Raw genomic sequence first — 21,648 nt, 5'->3', positions numbered from 1 at the left:
CAGGCAGACACAGTTAGATGGACTGAGTGAGTGGGGGAGAGAGACAGGCAGACACTCAGTTAGATGGACTGAGTGAGTGGGGGAGAGAGACAGGCAGACAGACAGTTAGATGGACTGAGTGAGTGGGAGAGAGAGACAGGCAGACAGACAGTTAGATGGACTGAGTGAGTGGGAGAGAGACAGACAGGCAGACAGACAGACAGTTAGATGGACTGACTGAGTGGGAGAGAGAGACAGACAGACAGACAGTTAGATGGACTGAGTGAGTGGGAGAGAGAGACAGGCAGATAGACAGTTATAGGCTTTTATTTTAAAATGGGGGGGGAGTCCTCTAAAAGTCTCCAAGACCTGAATGACTGTATGAGAGAGAGAGAGAGAGAGAGAGAGAGAGACAGAGACAGAGAGAGATAGAGGGAGAGGAGTGTGTGTGTGCGTGTGTGTCTCAGTGCCTCTGTGTGTTTATCAACATCACTAATGAGCTCATATAAACACCTGTGTGCTTGGGTGCATGTTGGTGATTGGAGCACCTGTGTGTTAGAGGCTAATTAAGAGAGAGAGTAACCAGTGATTTCCAACAAAACTACCTGTCAAACATATGCCCTTTATACCAAAACCATGAGACTAATCAATAAAATATCGATACCGTGAGAAAGATAAGACTCTGGCAAACGCGAGATGTGTTTTTTATGTTTGTGGTGTTAAAAATGTGAGCTTGAGCACAATATGCAAAACTGGTACCGTCTGCTTTCTTTGAGAAATGAGTGGTCAGATTTAACATGGAGTCTAATGGAGCAGTTGGCTGGAGTTCATGTCGCTCTGTGGCTCTTTGAGCTAAATGTGTAAGTCCGTTGGATTCCACAGACATCTGTGTGCGACAGCACAACATTTCCAAGCTTTTTGGCCAAAAATGGTGTATAAAGAGTAAAAATTGTGGGAGCTGGAGCAATTTGTTTGGAAAAATCACAGAAGATTTTCCTGCTCCGCTCCACTCTGACGGTTATGCTCTCACTCTAGCTCTTAACGAGCCGTGCAATACACACCCATTATAAAATCTGAAACGGACCCAAAATTTTCATGAAACTTAATCTGTGACTTCATGAAAACTGTGCTAGCTATCAAAATGTCCATTTGGCTCAATAAAGTGCAGCGTTTTGTCTACGTTTTAAACTTTGAATCATGTTTCTACGTTAATGTATGGCTCGTCAATATGGGCCCAAAGTTAAGTGTTTTTTTAGCTCTCTTCACGCGGAACCCCATTCAAATGAATGGAGAAATTTTGCTGAGTTTTTGGGGCTTTTCGGGAATTATCGGGAAAACCGCTTGGCGAATCTCTCCGAAAAATAGATGGCACACTATTCACGATCAGGCCGCACGTTTTGATGTATTTTTCACGCCGCTGTTGGCAACACTGTGTGAGGAGAAGCACGCCAAACTTCATTTTGCTCCGTTTTTCGGGGTTTTCCGGGAAAACCGCTTGGCGCATCTCTCCGAAAAATTGATTGCAGACTATTCCCGATCAGGCCGCACGTTTTGATATATTTTTCACGCCGCTGTTGGCAACGCTGTGTGAGGAGAAGCGTGCCAAACTTTTGGATAAACCTGATTGTTATTATTAGTAGTAGTAGTATGATTAAGCCCGATGGATAATATACAGTGTGCTTTGGCACAAGGCAGTTTTACTGCCTTGTGCCACAAAGCCACACTGAATAATGCTTCACTGTGATTACAGGTATGATGAGAACGCAACATTATCACCCCCCCGCAGGGAGTTATGGTTTAATAAAACACTTGCCAATTACATATATATATATATCTATACATATATATATATATATATATATAATTAAATACTCCAAATAATCTCTGTGTAGCTCATTATATTACTCCTATTATTAGATTTTAACAACTCAACAAATAATACCTAATATCCTTGAGCACACAGCCTTTTGTAACGAGTCAACATGTTTCAGTAATCCCTTAAACACCGTGTGGATGTGCTTGTGTGCCAGCACCTGCATCCACGTAGGTACAATGAGTGTGAACGGGCCCGTTCGTTAGTGTGACTGTGACAGTTTTCCCGGAGTGGTGAGGATAATAGCGTTCTGCAGGGACTGGGAGCCTCACTCCCACGAGGCAATCAATTCTCTCCAGAGTGAACAGGAATTAATAGGCTTAAGGATTAGCGGAGTTTCCAAACAGCTGAACAACACAAACTCGCTCTCAGTACTTGGTCATGACACTTTCCAAAACGGCCATTATTTGTTGTGAAACCAACTTCATTGTTTATGGTCAAATGAGCCAGACTCGAAACATACTTCAAGTGTATCTATGGATAGGGTTATTACTTTCTTGGTATTTTTTCTTTCTGACTCTATCTCTATAAACTTGTTTGCCTATATTAATCAATAGATACTACTGGGTTAAACCAATTTCTGCCATGTTTTAAAATCACTTTAATATCAAAAATCTCAAGAAGTACACTACACGCACATGCCATCCCCGCCACGTGCACATGCCCGCAGGCTCTCGTGCCATCGAAACCTACCGATCTTGATGCAGGTGTTGTTGGAGTGAGACTTGCGTCCCGGTGCGTAGGAGAGCAGGATGTTCTGGGGCTTGAGGTCCCTGTGGATTATGCCTTTGCCCTGTAGCACCCTCATGGCCCCCGCGATCTGCTGCAGGAAAACCCGAATGGTGTCCTCGCTCAGCGTGCCCTTGGCTACAGAGAAACAATGTTTACTGACTACAAGTTAACTTTGGTACACTGGGTGTACAACGTGGTTTATTGATTCATTACTGATGGAGGAAACATGGTGGGGGTGTAGAAGACAGATTGGAACTGAATAACCTTCTTACATAGATTTTCTAATTTAATAAAAATATCTCTAAGATGTATTTTTCCTCTCTGTTCTGTGACATCGCCCCACTGCCACCTCCTGCCCCCTCGTCTCTTCCTTCCCTCCAATCACTCCCCTCGTCTCATGGTGGGTCAACATGGTTCTATGTGAGAGTCCCTCCCTTGTCTTGAATTCCTCTCTGGGTCCGCCTCCCTTCCTGTAAAGCCAGACTCAGGCTTGACTCGAGCCAGGAAGAAAAAAAGTTTTGTTCATTGCACAAAGTGGGTAGTGGATCCAAAACCACTTTTCTTTTTTTTTTTTTTTTTGAACCAGAGAGGGAAAGACTATTACTGAAATAGGTCCTCTATTTAGACTATCTGTACCTGGCAGACGAAGTTAGCAGCTCGAGCTATAATTAGTCTGCAGACGGCTAGATGTTTTATTTCCCCAGACTGCCCACGTTGACAGATAAAGACGTGTTGAGTGCACGGGCTGCTAAGAGATGTGGCAAACCTGGACAGAATTACAGACTTTATTTTAATGACCAGGTTTGTTAGCATAGTAATGAAAAAAAAAAAGCATATTTATAAGAGGTGGTGTACTGTATGTATATGACATATTTCTCAAATACAGGAGGGATGCTTCTATGTGGTTGTATTACACTGCATGTTAAAGTCTATTTTTAAGCCTGAAGCTGATACTGAAGCATCAAATCTGTCTTCAGGGCCCCAGATAAGAAGGCAGCTTCCTGCGGTCAAACAGGAAACCTAAAAAAAAAAAAAAGCAGAGGTGTGACCTGGATGGCAGCCTTGGGGCGCATATTTCACTGTTAAGTTGTTCCCTTTTGTTTGCACTCTTTCAATCTCCTCGGTAGATTTAACAGAGCTGAGAAATAATTCTTCCTCTTCTACTAATCAGTCTTAACCGGCAGCTCCTATCCAAACATCCTCATTCTGGATTTAAATGCCTTAATTGGTTGCTTTAGCGATTTAAACCTAAAAAGTTAAGATTATTCTACTGTCAGAAATTGTTCGTGTTCGTATTTATGATATTGGCTTTTAGAAATAAAGAGAGGCTTTAGGGACGAGGACTCTCCCTCTCTCGTCACCGAGCAACAAAGACGACGTTTCAACATCAGTTCCATTGTTGTTTGTTTTCTACTAAGAAGCACCTACAGCTTTTAGGAGGTGATTTGTTGCACTTACAGTGTAAGTAGTCAGCGAGGTCTCCCCCATTGCAGTACTGGGATTAGAGAGAGAGAGAGAGACAAGGAGGGGGAGAGAGAGAAGGGGGGGGGGGGGGGGGGGAGAGTGGGGGGGGGGTGAAAGAAGGAGAGATGAAATGGAATAACATTAGGACACACAGGTAAAACAGAGGCTGGAGTGTAACCATAGTGAAGGAGTCTCTGATATCAGCCTGCCTCTGAGGGGACTAGAAAGTGAAAGAGATCAGAGCGAGGATTTGCTGGAGAGTGATGCCTTTACAAATTTCTAAGCATGCTCGCATCAATATGAATGAATCCAGGAAAGGACAAGGTGTGTTATGAAAGGCTGCCTCAGTCATTTCCTTTCCCCAAGACACAGAGATAAGCATGAACAAATTAAGATTATATATAGAGAGACAACATTTACCAAATGTCACGGTTTTGTCTTTCCACTCATGCAGTGTGATGTTTAATTGCTGTTGTATTACTTTATGCGGTGCTCCGGGGACACTGGAAGCTAACGAAGATGCACATAAAGAATATAAATAAATATATTTTTTTTTCTGCTTAGTCACATTCCAAATCGTTTTTTCCCAGATTTCCCTGCAGCTCTCAGTATTCATCGTGACTGTGAACGCTGCATTTTGAGATCGGGTGCCTCTGGCGAGCAAGTGTCACTTTTGTTGAAGTTGTGTCTGAGTGAGCTCTTCTGCTTGGCTGGCCTGAATGTGCGAACACAATATTGCATGTGTCCGCACAACGCACATTAAAAAGAACTCAACACAAATAGTAGTTGACATGCACTCTAAAAGACCCAAACGGCCAATTATGATGTCTGGAGAGCTAGCATGACAGGAATGAGACATTTGTATGAGGCACTTGTCGTGCTGAACATTACTGGTTACATTTTGAGCATCAGTCCAGAGGCCAAAGTACTCGTAAAGTGAAGTAGTAGAAACAAGATTCACAAACACTACACTACCTATGGATCAAGGGAAACAGTAGTAAGTCACTGTAAAAAAATCGAGCAGCATTTGGATGTTAACCAGTGACCATTGCCCCCCCCCCCCTCCCCCTCCATTGATGCCTGAGGACAAAGCTAATTATAGCCCGGGCCTCGTCAGCGCTGACTGCAAAAAGGCTGAGACAATACAGCGCTTGGCAAACAAAGCCAAACAAGCTTACCTCCATTACCAGGTACACCGAGCTGGCAGTTTCCTAAAGAGGGGAGAGATAAGAGTGTATGGGGGGGTAAACACACACATGTTAGTGGCAGACAAAGCAAGGAACAGGTGGCCATTATGTTTGAGCGAACCGAGCTGGGGGATCCGGATTGGAGAAACATACAAATTTAAATTTTTATTTTGTATTTGGGGGATTCAGAGTTCTAACAACCTTTCTAACATCTGTTATCTATTTCCCTCTCCCATCTCCCCTCTCAGCCTCTCTAAACCAATCTGAGGGCACACGTTGTGAAAAAGAAAACACAGTTCTGCCTGCATCATCTTATCACATGGCAACAGATGACTGCGGACTTTCACTCTGACCTCAGCTCAGTATCTTGTTGAATCTACCAGTCAGAGGCCAGGCTGCTTTCTATAGTTCAGCTGAGTCGGGCCTTTTGAAATTGGTTGTCTTTGGCTGTATTGAAGCCGGATGGCAAACCGACCGACCAGTCAGTAAAGAGAGAGACAACCATCTGGTTTCCTCCGGCTGCCTCTCCGGCAGCAGCACCAAACTTTCAGTGAGATAAGATTGTCTGGAGTTGCATTGAAGGGGACATTTTTCATCTCGCGCTGTGACTTGCTTTGAAATAATGAAGACGGCACAGGTGTATTATGTGTATATCAGGTCTGCAAAACAAGGATTACTTGCATTATCGCATATTTTGGTACGAACGGTCAACTTCAATCAATAAAACACATCTCCGGGTCAGGTGACGAGGCCTGACGAATTTGTATTAATCCAGAGTTCATTAATAAACAGTTTTCATTACGAGATTTCATATGGGATGAAAACAAAAAGAAATGCATGCAGACTCGAAACTAAGAGCGCGGCCAGACCAGAATCATGAGAGACGCAGCAAGGAAACAAGGATGTAAGTCAACATTCCTGCAACGCGCGTCATTGTGCAGAAATGCAGTGTCGTCAGATGGCACGACGGGAATAATGGGAACACGAGATGTTTTGAACCAGATCGCAGCGTGTCACCAACGGGACCAAAAAAGACAAAAGAAACACACGGCGGGTTGAGATGCGTCTTCGTGTCGGGGCTGTCTGAATCGTCCAGCAGGTGTTTGTCGCAGTGAGCTATAGGACTGGTTTGTGGGCTTCAGGCAAAAGAACACTGCTGGGGATTCTCACTCACCTTACAATGCGACACCCCAGTTAGCGTTAGAGGTTAGTTTCTGGTATCTGAAAACATGTGTACGTGCACAGGCTGTGTGGGACAAACAACAACACCTGGTCGGCACCCGCGGCTTTGTGCCTGGAAAAAGGTTGGCGACGTATCTCTTGCAACGAGCAGAGATACAGACAATTCACCGAAAGCCCCGAGCTCACAAAGGCAGAAGTATTTACTGAAACTTTTACAGGGATTTTGCTGTACACGGGAAAGCATGCCTCGACAAGATCAAACAGAAAGATGTTATTTTCAGAACAAACAAATGTAGAAAAGCCTCATTTAACAAGTAGGGGGAAAACAAGTCTGTTCAAGCTGCGTGAGAATGAAGTGGGTCATCTGGAACAGACGCATCCAACAAGGCCCATCTGCTCTACTTCCATGAGCGCGGTTCAATCGGCCTGATCCTGACACGGCCCAGATAGCAGCCGCCAGTGGTTGTTTTACATACCTGAAAGTCCAGTAATGCAACGATGTTCTCGTGTTTCAGCTCCTGCAGAAATGACAGAGAAAATAAAATCTATATTTGGATGGTGTATGCCTCGTTGTTTTTACATGTTTAACTTGACTTGTGCAGCCATGAGGTTTGCAGAAAACATAACATTTACTTTCACTACGATGATTACATGATGATCTTGTCACAATGATAACTAATATTTCACTCTGAAATATGGCATCTTTCCAGCTCTAGACACCGAGTTGTTCACTACAGCAAAATGGTTTATTACCACACCACTGACCAAATTATCTAATAAACACTTTATAACACTTTGAAATAGCACGGTGGAATTCAGGGATTCACTACCGCTTGTGAGGACAGAAAGTGTTTTTTTGCTCAGGTGTTATTTGGTCTCAAACAAACAAATGCTTGTTTTACTGCATGTGTTCATTATAATAAACAGTAATCTAATAATTGGAAAGAATGCCTCTGAGAGCTTCTGACTTACCTTGAGTATTTTAATCTCTTTCCCCAACAGTGTCTGGGATTTGGCCAAGTTCTTCTTGTTGATGCACTTTACCGCCACCTCCCAGTCATGTTTCTAGAAGGAAACATTACACGCTAAATATATTTTGGGACGGATGCTATGTAGCAATGTGTTGCACTGCATCCTTGTATGTTTATGAAGATCTACCTGTCTTTGCACTACAGTGAAAGTGTCAGTATGTTTCAGGACACACAGAAAAATTTGTTCAATGTCCAAAATGTCTGCTTACTGAGACAGTTTTGTAGAGCAGTCAGTGACTCTTTACAGACCTTATTTCCTACAATATAATGCAACTCCCTTGCCCTGCATTTTCTGACCTTACAGCATATTTGAATGTGTTGTATTATGTATACATATGTGTTCTAAGATGCCATTATCCTCTATTATAGATGGATCTGATCTGCCTATTTACTAATAAAGCAACACAGATATTCAGGCCTCCATTTACCCTAGACTGCATTAGCTGATGTGATATATTGTATTACCAGTGTGCATCAGAATCTATACTCTTTCATTACGTAGGGCATGTTACAGCTTGTTCATCAATGGTCTCTGTGTGGAGCTTTCTTATGGAAACAATAATATTCTGCTGCTCTACATTCAAATTTAACAGGATTATGGACGTGCAGCATCTGCCAAACCAGACGGAAAATAAGGACCCTCACTGAGTAATAATCCATGCATTTAATAAAACCTCGCATATATTAAAAAAATAAAGCATTTCATCCATTAACTGTGTTGTTTTTAGGAACATCCTGTTTCGTGAGCCCAGGCCTCTTAAGGCCGTACAATGACAACAAATACACCAGATGGCCAATAAAATGCGATTCACGGCTAATATTACAACCGAACCATTCTAGCGAACTTTCATTTCATTTTTGCAAAACAAAAAAAGTAAAATGAATAACAGACAAGGAAAACACTCACCTCTCGGTGTCTGCCTTTGAAGACGACAGCAAATGCGCCATGTCCTATCAGGTCCTTCCGACTGAACTCAAATTTCCCCACCGTCTCCATATTGTGCACAAAGAGTGGTGTTCTACTACTTGGAGACGGACAATTGACCAGGAGGCCTCAGGTCGCACTTCTGGGTCGCAATTGCTCCTTTCTCCTCGGTCGAGTAGGGGCAGCAGCAGCAGCAGGGATGTTCGCCTCCTCGTCCACTTGCCATGAGCTGCCTTCCTGACAACAAACTATCCTCTTCTCTCATGTTCGCACGCACACGTTATGGAGTTTAACTCCTAACAAACCTCTTTGGTGATTCACATCGCTGCCGACACGGAGTTATAGCGAACTTACCGAACGAGAATCGAGTGTTGTTGTTTTTTTTGCAGCTTCTCTGACGTGCCACCTTAAAAAAAAAAAAAAAAAGCCAGCAGCTTGCTGCGTTTTGTTTGTATACAGGGGAGCCTCGCTTCTGTCGTCTGACGCGTACACACGGCGAAACAAGCGCCGACTGTGAGCTCAAGGCGAGCAAACAACGTCCAATAACCGGAGAATACCGCGAACTGTCCCGTTTATATCTTGCAATTCGCAGTTGACTCGCCGAAAGTCGTAGCATCGATGGTCCCGACAAAAGCAGACGGCGTCTAGCCTCTGCAACAAGAGCGCATGCGCAGAGCAACTACAGCTGTAGGGTTGACGTCACGGCCAGGGTCCTCGGTCATAAAAGTGAAAGCGTTTTGTCATCTGCTTTGGCTTCGCTGATGAACTACTTTAGACTTGAAAACCAAGGGACTGTCTCTTAATATTAAACGTGTCGAACAGTATGTCACGAGACAGTACGTCATATATACGTGCACGTGGGTTTGTGTATTTTACTTTAGGCTAACGTGAGAAGAAACATGAAGAAGAATGTCGTGAAAATAAACAGTAGGCAGGTACAATGCAGTAATTTACGGTAGTATCTACAATTCCCGTGTGTTTCAGACAGTCTTAATATTCATTTTTAACTAGCTACTGCTTTCTAGGAATACTGTTGGCCAAATGTTTTTAAAAAATGATTTCAAGTATGTGCTATTTGTCTTACAACATTCATATAAACATTGACTGCTTTTATAACAGGGGGGATTAACAGCATATTCCCTTGATTAAAGTTTGAATTGGTGACTTCACAACATTTTACCTTTTTTGTAAACTCACCACTAGGAGCAGAAAAAGACTATCAAAAGCAGTAGAATACATTAAAGCGGAGAGGAAAGGGTTGGAAGGGCATAGAAAAACTGGACAAAGAATGATTAAAACAAGAATCTAATAGCCCACTTACACAGATGGCTTGAAGATAGAGTAACAAGAAACACTATGGAAACTAAACAGAATTGAAAATGAATATTATCACCGATCAAATGTGGGAAAAGACTTAATATTGTCATACATGGATGGAGTTTGAATGGAAAACTAGAATGAGAGCATGCATACTAATCTCATGTACAATAATAATCATTTGCACACAGACAGAGAGGACAGACAGAAAAAAAACAAGCAGCTAAAAGCAACCATACCCTTTTTATTGCTGTTTTTTTTAATTACTATTGCTGAGGGTGTTGCTGTTGATTGCAAGGAAGGTGATTACAGTGGAGAAATGCCAAGCCACCAACTGTTAAACAATGGCGGGTCAGGTTAAAACGTGTTTATGTGATGGAAAGCACAACAGTTCAATTCAAATTAAGAGCTGATGTTTTCACACCGGTGATATTACAGCTAATGAGACTGATTAAGGAAACAAATACTCCGTGATCTCGGAGGACTTTGACTGGTGCAATCTTCATGTAATTGGAGCTATTTATACACGCCTGTGACTGTGTAGTACCTGCATAGTGATGCTGCAGTGACATGCTAATTGAGATTTCCCTCTGAGTTTTCCAACGGGATATGAAGAAGTGTCTAATTATATAGGTGATTGCTTACTGGTCTGAGCTATAGGTTAATTGGGTGTCTTTATCTGTGATGCTCATTTGAACAGAATCCAAATAAGATGGTAACACTTACGTTATGATATAGTCTGCCCAGCATTATGCAAGCTTCGTAATGATCATTTAATTAAGTATCAATTCATCTGAGCAGGCAACTTTCCAAGGGCTCTTTTAAGGCTGGAGGACAGCTGCTGTGGGAGAGCCCCGAGATGCTGAGCCCACTGCTCCTAAATGCAGCCATAACTATAAATTAAATGGGTCTCTCACGGCGGCTAAATCCAATGTAAGGTGTTTTTGTTTCAATTCGGTTGACTGAGTGGATGCACGTCTGACTAATACAGTCGCCTTAATTATCATATTTTGTCCTTGAGAGGAAAGTATTTCCACAGTTTAAGTGCAGATGATGAATGTGCTCATATTTCTGCATTATGACCAAAGCAAAAAGACTGATGTGAATTCCTGTTGCAGAATTCCAGCATGAGTTTCTTAGAGTTCAACTGATGCCCTTTACACACATGAATACAAGACAGTTAATCTGCCCAGGAGGTAATAAATAAACGTTTAAAACACGTTCTGTATATTTAAGTACCAGAGGAGGGCGGTAGAGGCCTGCAAAAGAGTGCATATTGATCATGTTGACCACCTTTTTATTTAATATAAACACCGATTGGAAAATGTCATGGAAACAAGGCATAAGGTCATTATATTATTTTTATCTTATCTTAGTCTTTGGATAATCAGACATGGACAATAGTGTGACAATATTCACTTGAGCAATATCATGAGATCAGTGACAGCATCATGAAATACAGTTTACCTGGAGAAATAGTCTGCAGTCTTCAAAGGACAGCTTTTGAGAAGTTGAGTTCCAGTGGAAACGTTGCTAGCACATTGTCAAATATATATTATTTAAAGGTGGAAGGCTTTTCAGGAATAACATTGTTTTGATGTTTTGACACAGAGTGAGGACCAGTAAGATCACCTTGAAACATCCGGCTCTCACCGCCAATCTGATATCAAAGAGCCGTTGTATCCTAGCTGATATCAAGTGAGATGACAGCCAGTCATTGTGTAATACTAGTGCAGCATTGTCCAACAACACCGGTGCATGCTATCATGAATTACTTATCGTGCTTTTCCCGAGCCAAGAATCCGACTGTGCTGAGCAGGCCAACATACACTTGTATAGTTGATGCTGTGATGTGTTCTCTATGTAACAAATGTTAACTGAGTTTTTTTACTCTTCTGCTCTTCAGTGTTTCACTTTGACAGAAAGTTTTGGTTAAACAGGGCGAGTGCATTTTGCTGAAAGCAGCCCACCAGCCATTCCAGATGTCCACTCTGCAGGGGGCTTGCTCTGTTTTTTAAATTTGTTCTATACATATTTTAGTTCTGCTCTGCGGCTCACTCAGAATGATTGATTGGTTCTTCCTGTCACACATTAAGCCGCTGCTGTAGAAAGTTGATGCAAAGGCCTTCAACAGGTATTCACTGTAGTCAGAGAATGGGGCTCCACAGCCAGCAGTGTCTCAATGTACTTGCACACTGTATACAAACGTGAGATGTCTGTAAAATTCAAATATGTAAATGGATTATCATGACACAATAAATAACAGGTTGCCTTCCACCTCTGTTTCCGAATTAAGAATGACATTCACACACACTAACACCCATGCATCCACACTCCATTAGCATTGACCGTGGCTTCTAGGCTCTCTGAAGCTACAGGAGACTCGCTGCACTTTCTGACCCTTAGTTGTCCATCGCTTGTTTCTAGGCAGATTACATACTTTTACAGGACTGATGATTAACCAATGATGAGGAACCAATGATTAACCTATTATATCACCAGGCCTTGGCATGTAGTTGATGGGTAAGGGATTGGACATTCCTTTAACCAGCAATTTGGGTTGTTGGGGTTTTTCCTGCAGGGTCTTAAAACTTTGAGGTTTATGATCATGTTGCCTTGCAAGATTTTGTGCAAATAAGTTTGCATCATGCTCTCATACACACACACACACACACACACACCTACACACACATACACACACACACACACACACACACACACACACACACACACACACACATAATAATCCCGTCCATGCAAGGGCATAATGCCTTGTTTTATCAGGGTGCTTTGTTTTTATGCATTTTAGCCATGTTTAACCATACCAATGATCACTCAAGGACAACTATGCATACAGAAAGCACATAAGCTTACTTATGCATACTAATTTGTTTGCTTCCCTTACAAAAGCCCAACCAACTATCTTTGACTATGTATTCCATATAATTATTCATCTTAGATGTATCATATTTTGCAGTATATCAATACATTCCGTATCTGGAATACAATTAAACAAGGGTGCATTGTGTGTGTGTGTGTGTGTGTGTGTGTGTGTGTGTGTGTGTGTGTGTGCGCACACATGCATGCTTTGTGGGGACATTATCCCACAGATACATTACGGGGACTTATCTCAAAACATGCCAGAACATGGTCCCCAACCATATTTTAGAATAGGATATGGTTTGGGTAAGTGTTTCAGTGAGGCAAGGGTACAGTACAGTAAGGATAAACCTTTCAGTCAATTACAGTCAACACAATTCCTCACCATCAAGAGAAACATTAAATTAATGAATCTAAATGTGTATGATTGAATTTGTGTTTTCTGCATACCCCTATTTTGTTGGTTCTCCTCATTGTAAACCACTGCGAGGTACATGCCTTGTATATTTTGAAATCACATTTACTATTAAGAACTTTTATCTCCATGACCAAAGGCTAAGGGGCAGCTGCCTCCTCCAAGGCCCCTCCTTTCCACTTAGCTAATATCAAGTGCTGTGGCACGGTGCCCTGCTCATCTGTTCAGCCTAACATCAAGCCTTCTACCACGTGGAGAAGAGGTTGCACAGCTGAATGGTGGCCAACCTTTTTTCATGTAGATGGATAGCTACACGTCTTGCCATGAAGGTCAGTGCTTTTTCAAACCCATCTCTGCACTGAAATGAACTTTTAAGACTTGATCAGCATAATAGTTTTGTCTGCATACTGCATTGCTATGCTCCAGCATGTGATCCCCGCCAATAGGTCATGCCAGATAATTAAACTGAGAAGCAGAGGGAAATTCAATACACTCTATTACAACTGAGGGCGCCTCGGACTCAAGGGAGACTTTGGTATTCATAGACTGGATATAAAGCTTTTGTAAAGCATCAAGTAGCTCACACTGAAAACATAAGTCGTTGAATGTGTCAGTGTTGACTAACAGTGGTGCCACATCACAGACCAGCATTATGTTAATGTACGGTAGCTGAGTGAGGTCACACTATGATAAATGCTTTAATAACTGCTGATCATTCTCATCAACCCTTAACCGTATTGTATTTTCAATGACTATGAAGCTAATGGGCGACTCGGTCTTTTCATTAATTTGTCTTAATTTCTAAGCAGGATCCTGCAACTTGAAGACGAAAAGGGACACTTGTATTATGGAGTCAGGGATGAGGTCATGTTCAGCAGTATTTAGGAGTTGTGTTACATACAGGCGGAAACCTCTGGTTCTGAAAAGTGAAACCAATGCTGAAGTGCGTTAAACTTGCATTGTGATTGTATGGAAGTCTATGAGAAAATGACCCTACTTCTCACTTGATTTATCACCTCAGTAAACATTGTAAACAGGAGTTAATTCGTTCAAACAATAGTTCAAAGTCTTTTTCAATAGAGCATGATGTTCATTTACTAAATTATGGTCCCATTTAGAGTAAAATAGACCATAAACAGGGTATGCTTTAGGGCGGGGCTACCTTGTGATTGACAGGTTGCTACCCCAGCGTTGTCCAGTCTGCGAGTTGTATATGTTTTCGTCTTAGAACTGACCAAAATGCCAAACAAGTCATTAAAACAGTAGTCCACAAATCAATGGGTTACATCACGGTTACTTTGCCCACTTATGGTTCAATATTCTCCATAACACCATAAGAGGTTCATTTTGCGTGACCATTTAAAGGGTTTCACAAAGTGCTGAAAAAATAATACTCCACAAATTTAGCATTGGACTCCTGTAACATTGCCAGGCTCACAATGGACCGTTTAAAAAAAGGATTAAAATTAATGCAGCATATATTTTTTATTCCAAACATTCTTCTTGTCAAAATCTGCCACCTACATTACTTTGGTTGGAGATTTAGGTGTGTTATGCTAGTAGCATCTAATGAAGCCTCAAGTCCCTATAGCAAATAGTAATCTTTAAGCTTACTAAGTGACATCACTTGAGGCATTTTATCTGATTATGAGCAGACAATTATTATAATCTCAAACTGTAGCAACTATCCACATGCTTGCACACCTCCAAAGTATTTACATGCAAAGCAGCACACCTTTGTTGTTTGTTTTGAATGCTCTAATGAGTCACGTTGAACTTGTTACCTTTTGGATAATACATGAGAACAGTAGGCTTTAGAAAGTCGAGTGTTGGTGTTTTATCTCAACCGGATTAAAGGCCTCAGATGCAATTCACAGTCATCACCTGATAAAATGTCAGTTTATTCACCAGGGAAAGGCCAGACTGACTGGCAGGAGTCTCTTTTCTCATCAACTGCCCAATATTTCTCTTTTTATTCTGTTCACTGACATTAGGTGTCAGCCAATGTAAGTCATTTTTTTGAAAAACAAAAATGGAAGAAACTCTTTCTCTACTGTATATTTTGACAGTCTAGTTTATACAAAGAGTCACTTTTTTATTTGTGCTTCGAGCATGACATTGTCGCTTTCTATATTGCTTGTACCATGTGTCTATTTTTTTAGCACCAGCCCATATATCATCCATCAAGGTGAACCGTCCAACACTGTCACTTTGTCACACCAGACATCAAGAGTGGAGACGATGCTTCGGCTCAAGCTTTGACCAGTGGGAGTAGAAACGAACTCTTCCTTCCTGCCGAATCCACCGGCTTGTGTGTTGGGCAAGTGTTGAATTCAATATGACCTTTTGAAGGAATGTGACCACAGAGAGCTGCCAGAGCCCAGTTTGACAAGTCCACCGAATGATTCTCTCAACATGCGAGCTCCAACCAGCTCCGTGGACCTTTACCTCAACCTCACTACCTCACTGCCTCACATCCATCAACTCGGAGCCGGGCTCTTGACAACATCACATCTCCTCAGTGCAGAGACTTTGGGAACGGTTGTACTTTGGTGCATGTTGAGTTATATTTAAGTTACGTTAGTGATGTTTTCTATACTTAAGTTACGTTGTTTTTGTTTTACTTAGGTTACGTACTTGTTTTAGCGTTAACCACGTGTTGGAGCGACCGTAGTGGAGCATCATAGTTTGAAGCGCTGGGCTACCCAGTGCGCTAGAAAGTGACTCATCGGGGTCAGATCAAGCGCCAGGATGTGACGAGTTGGGATGAGAACATGTTGAGATAATCTGTTTGGCTGTTTGTCTTTAGTTTGTCTGTTTATAAATATTTTTTCTGTAATTTATTCTAAAACACAAGCCTCAGCTGTATCAGTGGTTTCATTGAGGGTTCCTCTAAGATATCCATTGCATAACATGATTACGCCTCACTTCTCATATTTCCTATTAAATAAAAATAAAAAAATCCTAAAATATTATCTATTTTTTGTGTGTGCATTTGTAATGTGTTCAGTCGGGACTTTGTTTTAGGTCCTAAAACCTGGAACAGTCACAGCTCAGGGCATCTGGAGTCTAAATTTTAATGATGCAAACCTGCCTGGCTGGAAATATTTCCCACAGTAGTTTAGAGAGCAGTGCAAATCAAGACCGAGTCCGGCTGGGATGCATTAATTAAATTTAGTGAATGTGGAACTGCTGATAAAATAAAATGATTATCGAAAAGGCAATAACTTTAAATGTAACGGTTCTATTAAAAAATACGATTTGATATTATACACTTCCCTGATGAAATACCTGTTCACAAATACTCGCTTACCGTTTTTTAATTCTAACATATAGGGGTTAGCAGCTCAAGTAGGATCAGTTGAACCAACTGCTGAAAAGCGACCTGTCACGCAGAGTTCGCCTCCAGGGAGCAGGTGCTCTCGTGGTGGCCGCCGAGCCACACCAGTTAATTAACACCACTCGAGTGTGTCAAGAGGAGGGAAGAAAAATTGCGGCTCTTAGTTGGTGTCACAGCCCGGCCTGCAAGGCGTGACAAAAGGCAGATGCAGGGGGAATAACAATGGATTCATTTTTAAACCGACATGATAATAAATTACGAGAATTTGAACAAGTACGTATATTGAAAGGCGTAACAGGAGTAGAACCTATTACAACCAGACACGAATGAGTTTGTGCACGCAATCTCAAGATGCAAGAAATAGAAAATGCAATTGTAAAACAGAATAATAAAACAATCAAGCCGGAGGGTTATTATGGCAGAAATAATGCTTTTTAAACTTAATTCGACTTTAGAAACAGATTGAAAGTTTAGCCGTGCGTATTCTGGTAGAGGTCATCGGTTGCCTCTCGGTGAAGTTGATTGCTTTCATTTTATAAGTCGGTGACTGACATGGGGTTCTCTTGGTACGCCGTGTTCCTAAGCACTTATCTTGGTTTACCCCCTAAAGCTCACTTTGATTATCTAACTAAGCGGCATCTGAACCGCTAAATATCTTTTAGATCAGGTGACATTGCTTCTCTGATGTACTACCCCGAAAGAGCGTGGGCATATATATATATATATATATATATAATCCTCTGCTAGCAAATCTGTTCACAAAGCCACTCATAGTGAGAGTGCAGTGTGATTGACGTGATGAGGTTCGCATTGCTGATGAGCAGCGGTGACTGTTACAAGAGGAAAACATGCAGAACATCAGAGAGATGGAGAGCAGCTCCCAGTTGGTGTCTGCAAGCCGCCATGTTTCCTTCATCCGTCTTCAAGGCCGGGCTCCTTTTCAATGATGCTAAAAAATAAAAAATTAGCGGCAGCGCTCAAAATAACCCGTCTCCACACAAACTCACGTGACCACAGTCGGGTCAGTAAACTTCATTCGTATACTTTTATTTTTCTACAAAAATATTTTACATTAGAAAACACACCTTGAAATATACACACAGTCCACTTTGATTTTTGAAGTAACCGTGGGACATCTCAACTCAAATATATCTGTGTCTTTATTTAAATTGTAGGTAAATATATCAGCAAGAATAAATCCGGTTGCTATCTCGTGAGGCCTTATAACAACGACACCAGAAGGAGCTTGGGTTGATAGAGGGCGTCGTCCAGCGGTGAGGGGGGGGGGAAAAAGGCTCTGTGAACTGTAATCTGATCAAAGCAATATGGAATCACAATCTGTCCATATTTATACCAAAGAGTAGCACAAAACCAATACGGCCTCTGATAAATGGCAGGCGATGTTTCTGTACCAGGGTGTAGAATGAACTCTTGGTTGATACATGAGCTGCAGCTCCTCGAGGAGCGTGGGAGTACAGGTAAGAGACATAAGCTGAGATAATGGCGTTAAGACACCGAGACACATTTAGACTTTCAGACTTACAGGAGGACTTGCTACTTCTGTCCTACTTCCCCCAGCACAGGGGTGCCCTTCTCTCTTCATGTGGCTGTGGTTGGTGTTCACCGGTCTACCTGTTCACAGCCCTGGATGCAATTCATCTAGCTACCTGTCGACATCCCAGCATGCCATTTATTTGTCTTCCTGTCAGCATCCCATGGGGCCGTTCATCTGTTAACATAACTATCAATCTCCACTACCTTTCAGCTGTCTGCCTGGATGCATGCTGGGGTTTCACTCACCCGTCTACAGTAGCTACTGTATATCCCAGATGGCATTCTGTACTCTGGTCTGAGTACTGCAGACAGCTCTGCTCTTCCTGCCAGAGTTGAAATACTTTCTCTAGGGATTGGTGGGCACAAACCCCAGCCACTGTCATAACCTTAACTGTAACCAACTTAAACATAAACATTTATGTTGGTTCCATTGCTGGAAGGCAGTAAGCAGCCTGGCAGGAAGTTCCACTTTCCAGCCACTATTTAAAGAAATAGTTTGACATCATTGGGAAGATACCCATTTGTGCTTTCATGGCGAGACTTATATGAGAAGATCAATATCATTCTCATATGTGTAAGGTAAATATAAGGCTACAGCCTGGACCTGGTTAGCTTAGCATAAAAAACTGGAAACGGGGAAACTGCTAGTCTATGTCCGAAGGTAACAAAAAGCCTGGTTTGCAGTTTTCCCCCTTTCCAGTCTCAATGCTAAGCTAAGTTGTAGCGTAATACTTCTCTCGGCAAGAAAGGAAACACGCCTAACTATTCCTTTAAGGTAAAAACATGCCTTTAAATGAATTCACCTGTCACCATCTCAGGTCACCATTCAACTGTCTAACATCCCAGGATGCCATTTGTTATCATTGTAAACTTGTTCTACATGAAAAAAAGTGATTCTTATGGCTGCTGTTGGAATACTGCTGAATTTCGTGTGAACATATTTCAGCACAGCCCCACTCAAGTACAGCTTACTCCCAAAAATTATACAGTTCAGCCATTCAAGAAGAAACCGAGCGATATATAACTTATGGTTCTGTGTAACTCAATTTGTGAAGCACGGCACTAGCATTGTGGACGCCCACTAGATACATCCTAGCATGATAATATGATAACTGCATGTACTGCCCCATACAGCAAGGCGCTTTTAAAATGACCATCGAATGGGCATGTGAAATAAATAACAGCAAAAATAATAGCGAAAAAACATACCAATTGATATTTATATGAACAAAATGTTCCCGTTTGTATTTAGTCCGAGTGACCGCTGGCCCTCCGTCGATGCGTCTCTGTCTCTGCACCTGGCTTGAGAAGTCTGTCCCGTGCTTTGGCATCATAGCGGTTCTGAGCGGAGGGCCAGCGAGAGCGTCCAGAGAGGTGGCAGCAGCCACAGGGGGGAGGAGGAGGGGCGCGCTCCGAAAGGCGAGGCGGTGTCAGAGGTGCAGGAGCACACCTCGTATCCGTTCTCCGCGTGGTCCGGCTGATGGTGCACGTTGACTCTCGTCTCCGTGCTTTTGGGCTCCGTGTCCGGAGAGTCCGACTGCATCTCGGTGCACAGCAGCCAGTCTGTAGCGATGAGGCGGGGGTATCCGGCCTCCGCCTCCATGTCGCTGCTCGGCACTCGCCAGTACTCCTTCCCCTTGAAGAAATAGGATGAGCCTTCAGAGAGAGAGAGCGAGAGAGAGAGAGAGAGAGCGAGAGAGAGAGCGAGAGCAGAGGGTTGGTATTATGTATGTTTTGTAATACTAGAACAACACATAGGTCAGAATAAAATGCTAATTTATCACTCATGAGAGCAATAAGGATGCACTCAGCATTATTCTCATCCTTTCAGTGTATTTCTTATCCATCTCTTAAACCCGGGATTTTCTTACAGGCCTGTCTCTTTTCACTCACTGATCACCATGAGTTGTCACCACGTCTGCTTCACTTCTCTCTCCTCCTCCCTCTATCGCACTGTTCTCGCTTCATCCCCGGCTTGTGTGGAAGCAGCCTAAAGGCAGATAAATGCTTTGATGTGGCTCCAGGTCCCTGGCCCTAAAGGTGCGCGTATATGTTCATTTGCTTGTATACTGTATATATACACATACTGCTCCCACACACATCAAAGAGCTTGGATCAGGACCTCTACAGCTGGCGAAAGCCAGGAGACAACACAGACCTCTCAACACCTGACAGGGGAAAAGAGCTTCCACATATTCAGCTGGGAGTTCCTGCCGGGCAAAGTGGTGATGGTTGCTTGTTACCATTGAGAGTAGCCTGAAATAAGCACCCAGTACCTGCTTCTAATTAGCTGTTTTTTGTACCGGTTTTGAACATCCACAAGTGCTTTATCAAAGCCTAATCTGCAGGTGGAGGCATTCCTTATAGGGGATTTGCTTGGTAAAGGCCGCCGGAACAATGCCAGTTAAAGTAAACATTATTAATCCAAAAGGGAAGGCAATATGTCCTCAGCATCTGACCTATTGTAATTGCTTGGGAACAGCAGGCAACCTTCCTCCAGCACCCGTGGACCAAAAGCCCTCGTCCAGTCAAAGGAAATGCCAGAACCAAGCTGATATAATAGTTTTAAAGTGTTCAGAATTATCAAAATGTATGATATTCGCTCTGTTTCCAGGAACACAATATAATGAAAACTTTAGCCCGTAAACTTAGACATATTTTAGAACATACATATTTTTAACCCTTTCAGTCTCAGGACAAAATCTGGATTTCCTCATTATTCCATTTATGTGATGCGATTATGCGATTACAACCAAGCATGAGAGCTCATATTGCTCTTAAGGTCCAAATATAATACGTTGATTGACACCATGACCAAATTGGTTCATGTGCCGGTCTCGCTTAAACAGTGGACCTAATGCCGGCATTGTAAAGGGAAATAATAGGGTTAAAGTGACTTTATACAGAATATATGCAATTTATCCTAATATGACGAAATGTGGTCATGTTCAAAGCAATGCAAAAGTACGTCTTTGATGTGGATATGGCCTTAGGTTCCATTACGGTTAATATAATTTCAATAAAGAGTATAAAGCTTCTTATACTTTCCGCAAGGACGGTATTTCATACAGTTCTCAATTTTAACAACTGCCTTATTGGTTAACTTCATATTTTGTGAGTCATTGAGTCTTACATTATTATCCTCCACGTCCTCCCTATGCTGCACAGTGATTAAGTCAAGTTAGGAAGCAGGCTCTCAGTTTCTACCTATTTAGCTGCGGAGGTTAAATCTCAGTGAGTTTCACTGATTAGCGTTTGAGACGCATTAAGGAAAATAGGTTGTGAATGTTACGTACACTATCAAAATACAATTAAAAAGAAAAAGGGTCACTCCATACAAGATTCTCTTTTTTTATTATTATCGCAATTCATTTTTTCATTATAATGGCTTATGTCATTCTAATGCCACACATGATTACACGGCGCCTGCTGCGAGCTCACTAAACACGCATACACAGATTCTTCTTTTACTCTCACGTGTAGTGCTCGGCTTTTATAGAAGCCACTATAGACATTTCATAGCAGGTAAAAGAGCAGAATAGTTTACAGGCACAGATGCACAGAGTCCATAAAGATTACTGACATGGCAGATTCAGGCGTGACATGCTGCAATAATGATCACATTACCCCACCTCCTGCTATAAAGCTACCCAGAGGAGCTAGGTAGCTTTATGTAGGAGGTTTTAAGAGGCAGGTGAGGGAGAGAGATAGGAAGGGAGGACCACACACACACACACACACACACACACACACACACACACACACACAC

General features: G+C 42.2%; 2 protein-coding genes across 4 annotated transcripts in view; both read right to left on the bottom strand.

Moving 5' to 3' along the window:
- ulk1b (unc-51 like autophagy activating kinase 1) overlaps positions 1-9,054 on the bottom strand; it is a 22,292-nt gene extending 13,238 nt beyond the window's left edge. For both annotated transcript variants that reach the window (XM_031855698.1, XM_031855699.1), the window contains exons 1-6: positions 8,356-9,054; positions 7,390-7,482; positions 6,894-6,935; positions 5,227-5,259; positions 4,043-4,079; positions 2,546-2,719 (exon numbers count right to left, since the gene is read on the bottom strand). In XM_031855698.1, the coding sequence (XP_031711558.1) occupies positions 2,546-2,719; positions 4,043-4,079; positions 5,227-5,259; positions 6,894-6,935; positions 7,390-7,482; positions 8,356-8,445 (469 nt within the window). In that variant the 5' untranslated portion in view covers positions 8,446-9,054. The remainder of the gene's footprint in view (positions 1-2,545; positions 2,720-4,042; positions 4,080-5,226; positions 5,260-6,893; positions 6,936-7,389; positions 7,483-8,355) is intronic.
- An 8,478-nt stretch (positions 9,055-17,532) lies between these two features.
- mmp17a (matrix metallopeptidase 17a) overlaps positions 17,533-21,648 on the bottom strand; it is a 59,696-nt gene continuing 55,580 nt past the window's right edge. For both annotated transcript variants that reach the window (XM_031855579.1, XM_031855580.1), the window contains exon 10: positions 17,533-19,535. In XM_031855579.1, the coding sequence (XP_031711439.1) occupies positions 19,210-19,535 (326 nt within the window). In that variant the 3' untranslated portion in view covers positions 17,533-19,209. The remainder of the gene's footprint in view (positions 19,536-21,648) is intronic.

This window comes from Anarrhichthys ocellatus, unplaced genomic scaffold, assembly GCF_004355925.1.
Source record: "Anarrhichthys ocellatus isolate YVR2014 unplaced genomic scaffold, GSC_Weel_1.0 scaffold16, whole genome shotgun sequence".
Lineage (NCBI taxonomy): Eukaryota > Metazoa > Chordata > Actinopteri > Perciformes > Anarhichadidae > Anarrhichthys > Anarrhichthys ocellatus.
This window is presented reverse-complemented; position numbering and strand designations above follow the sequence as displayed.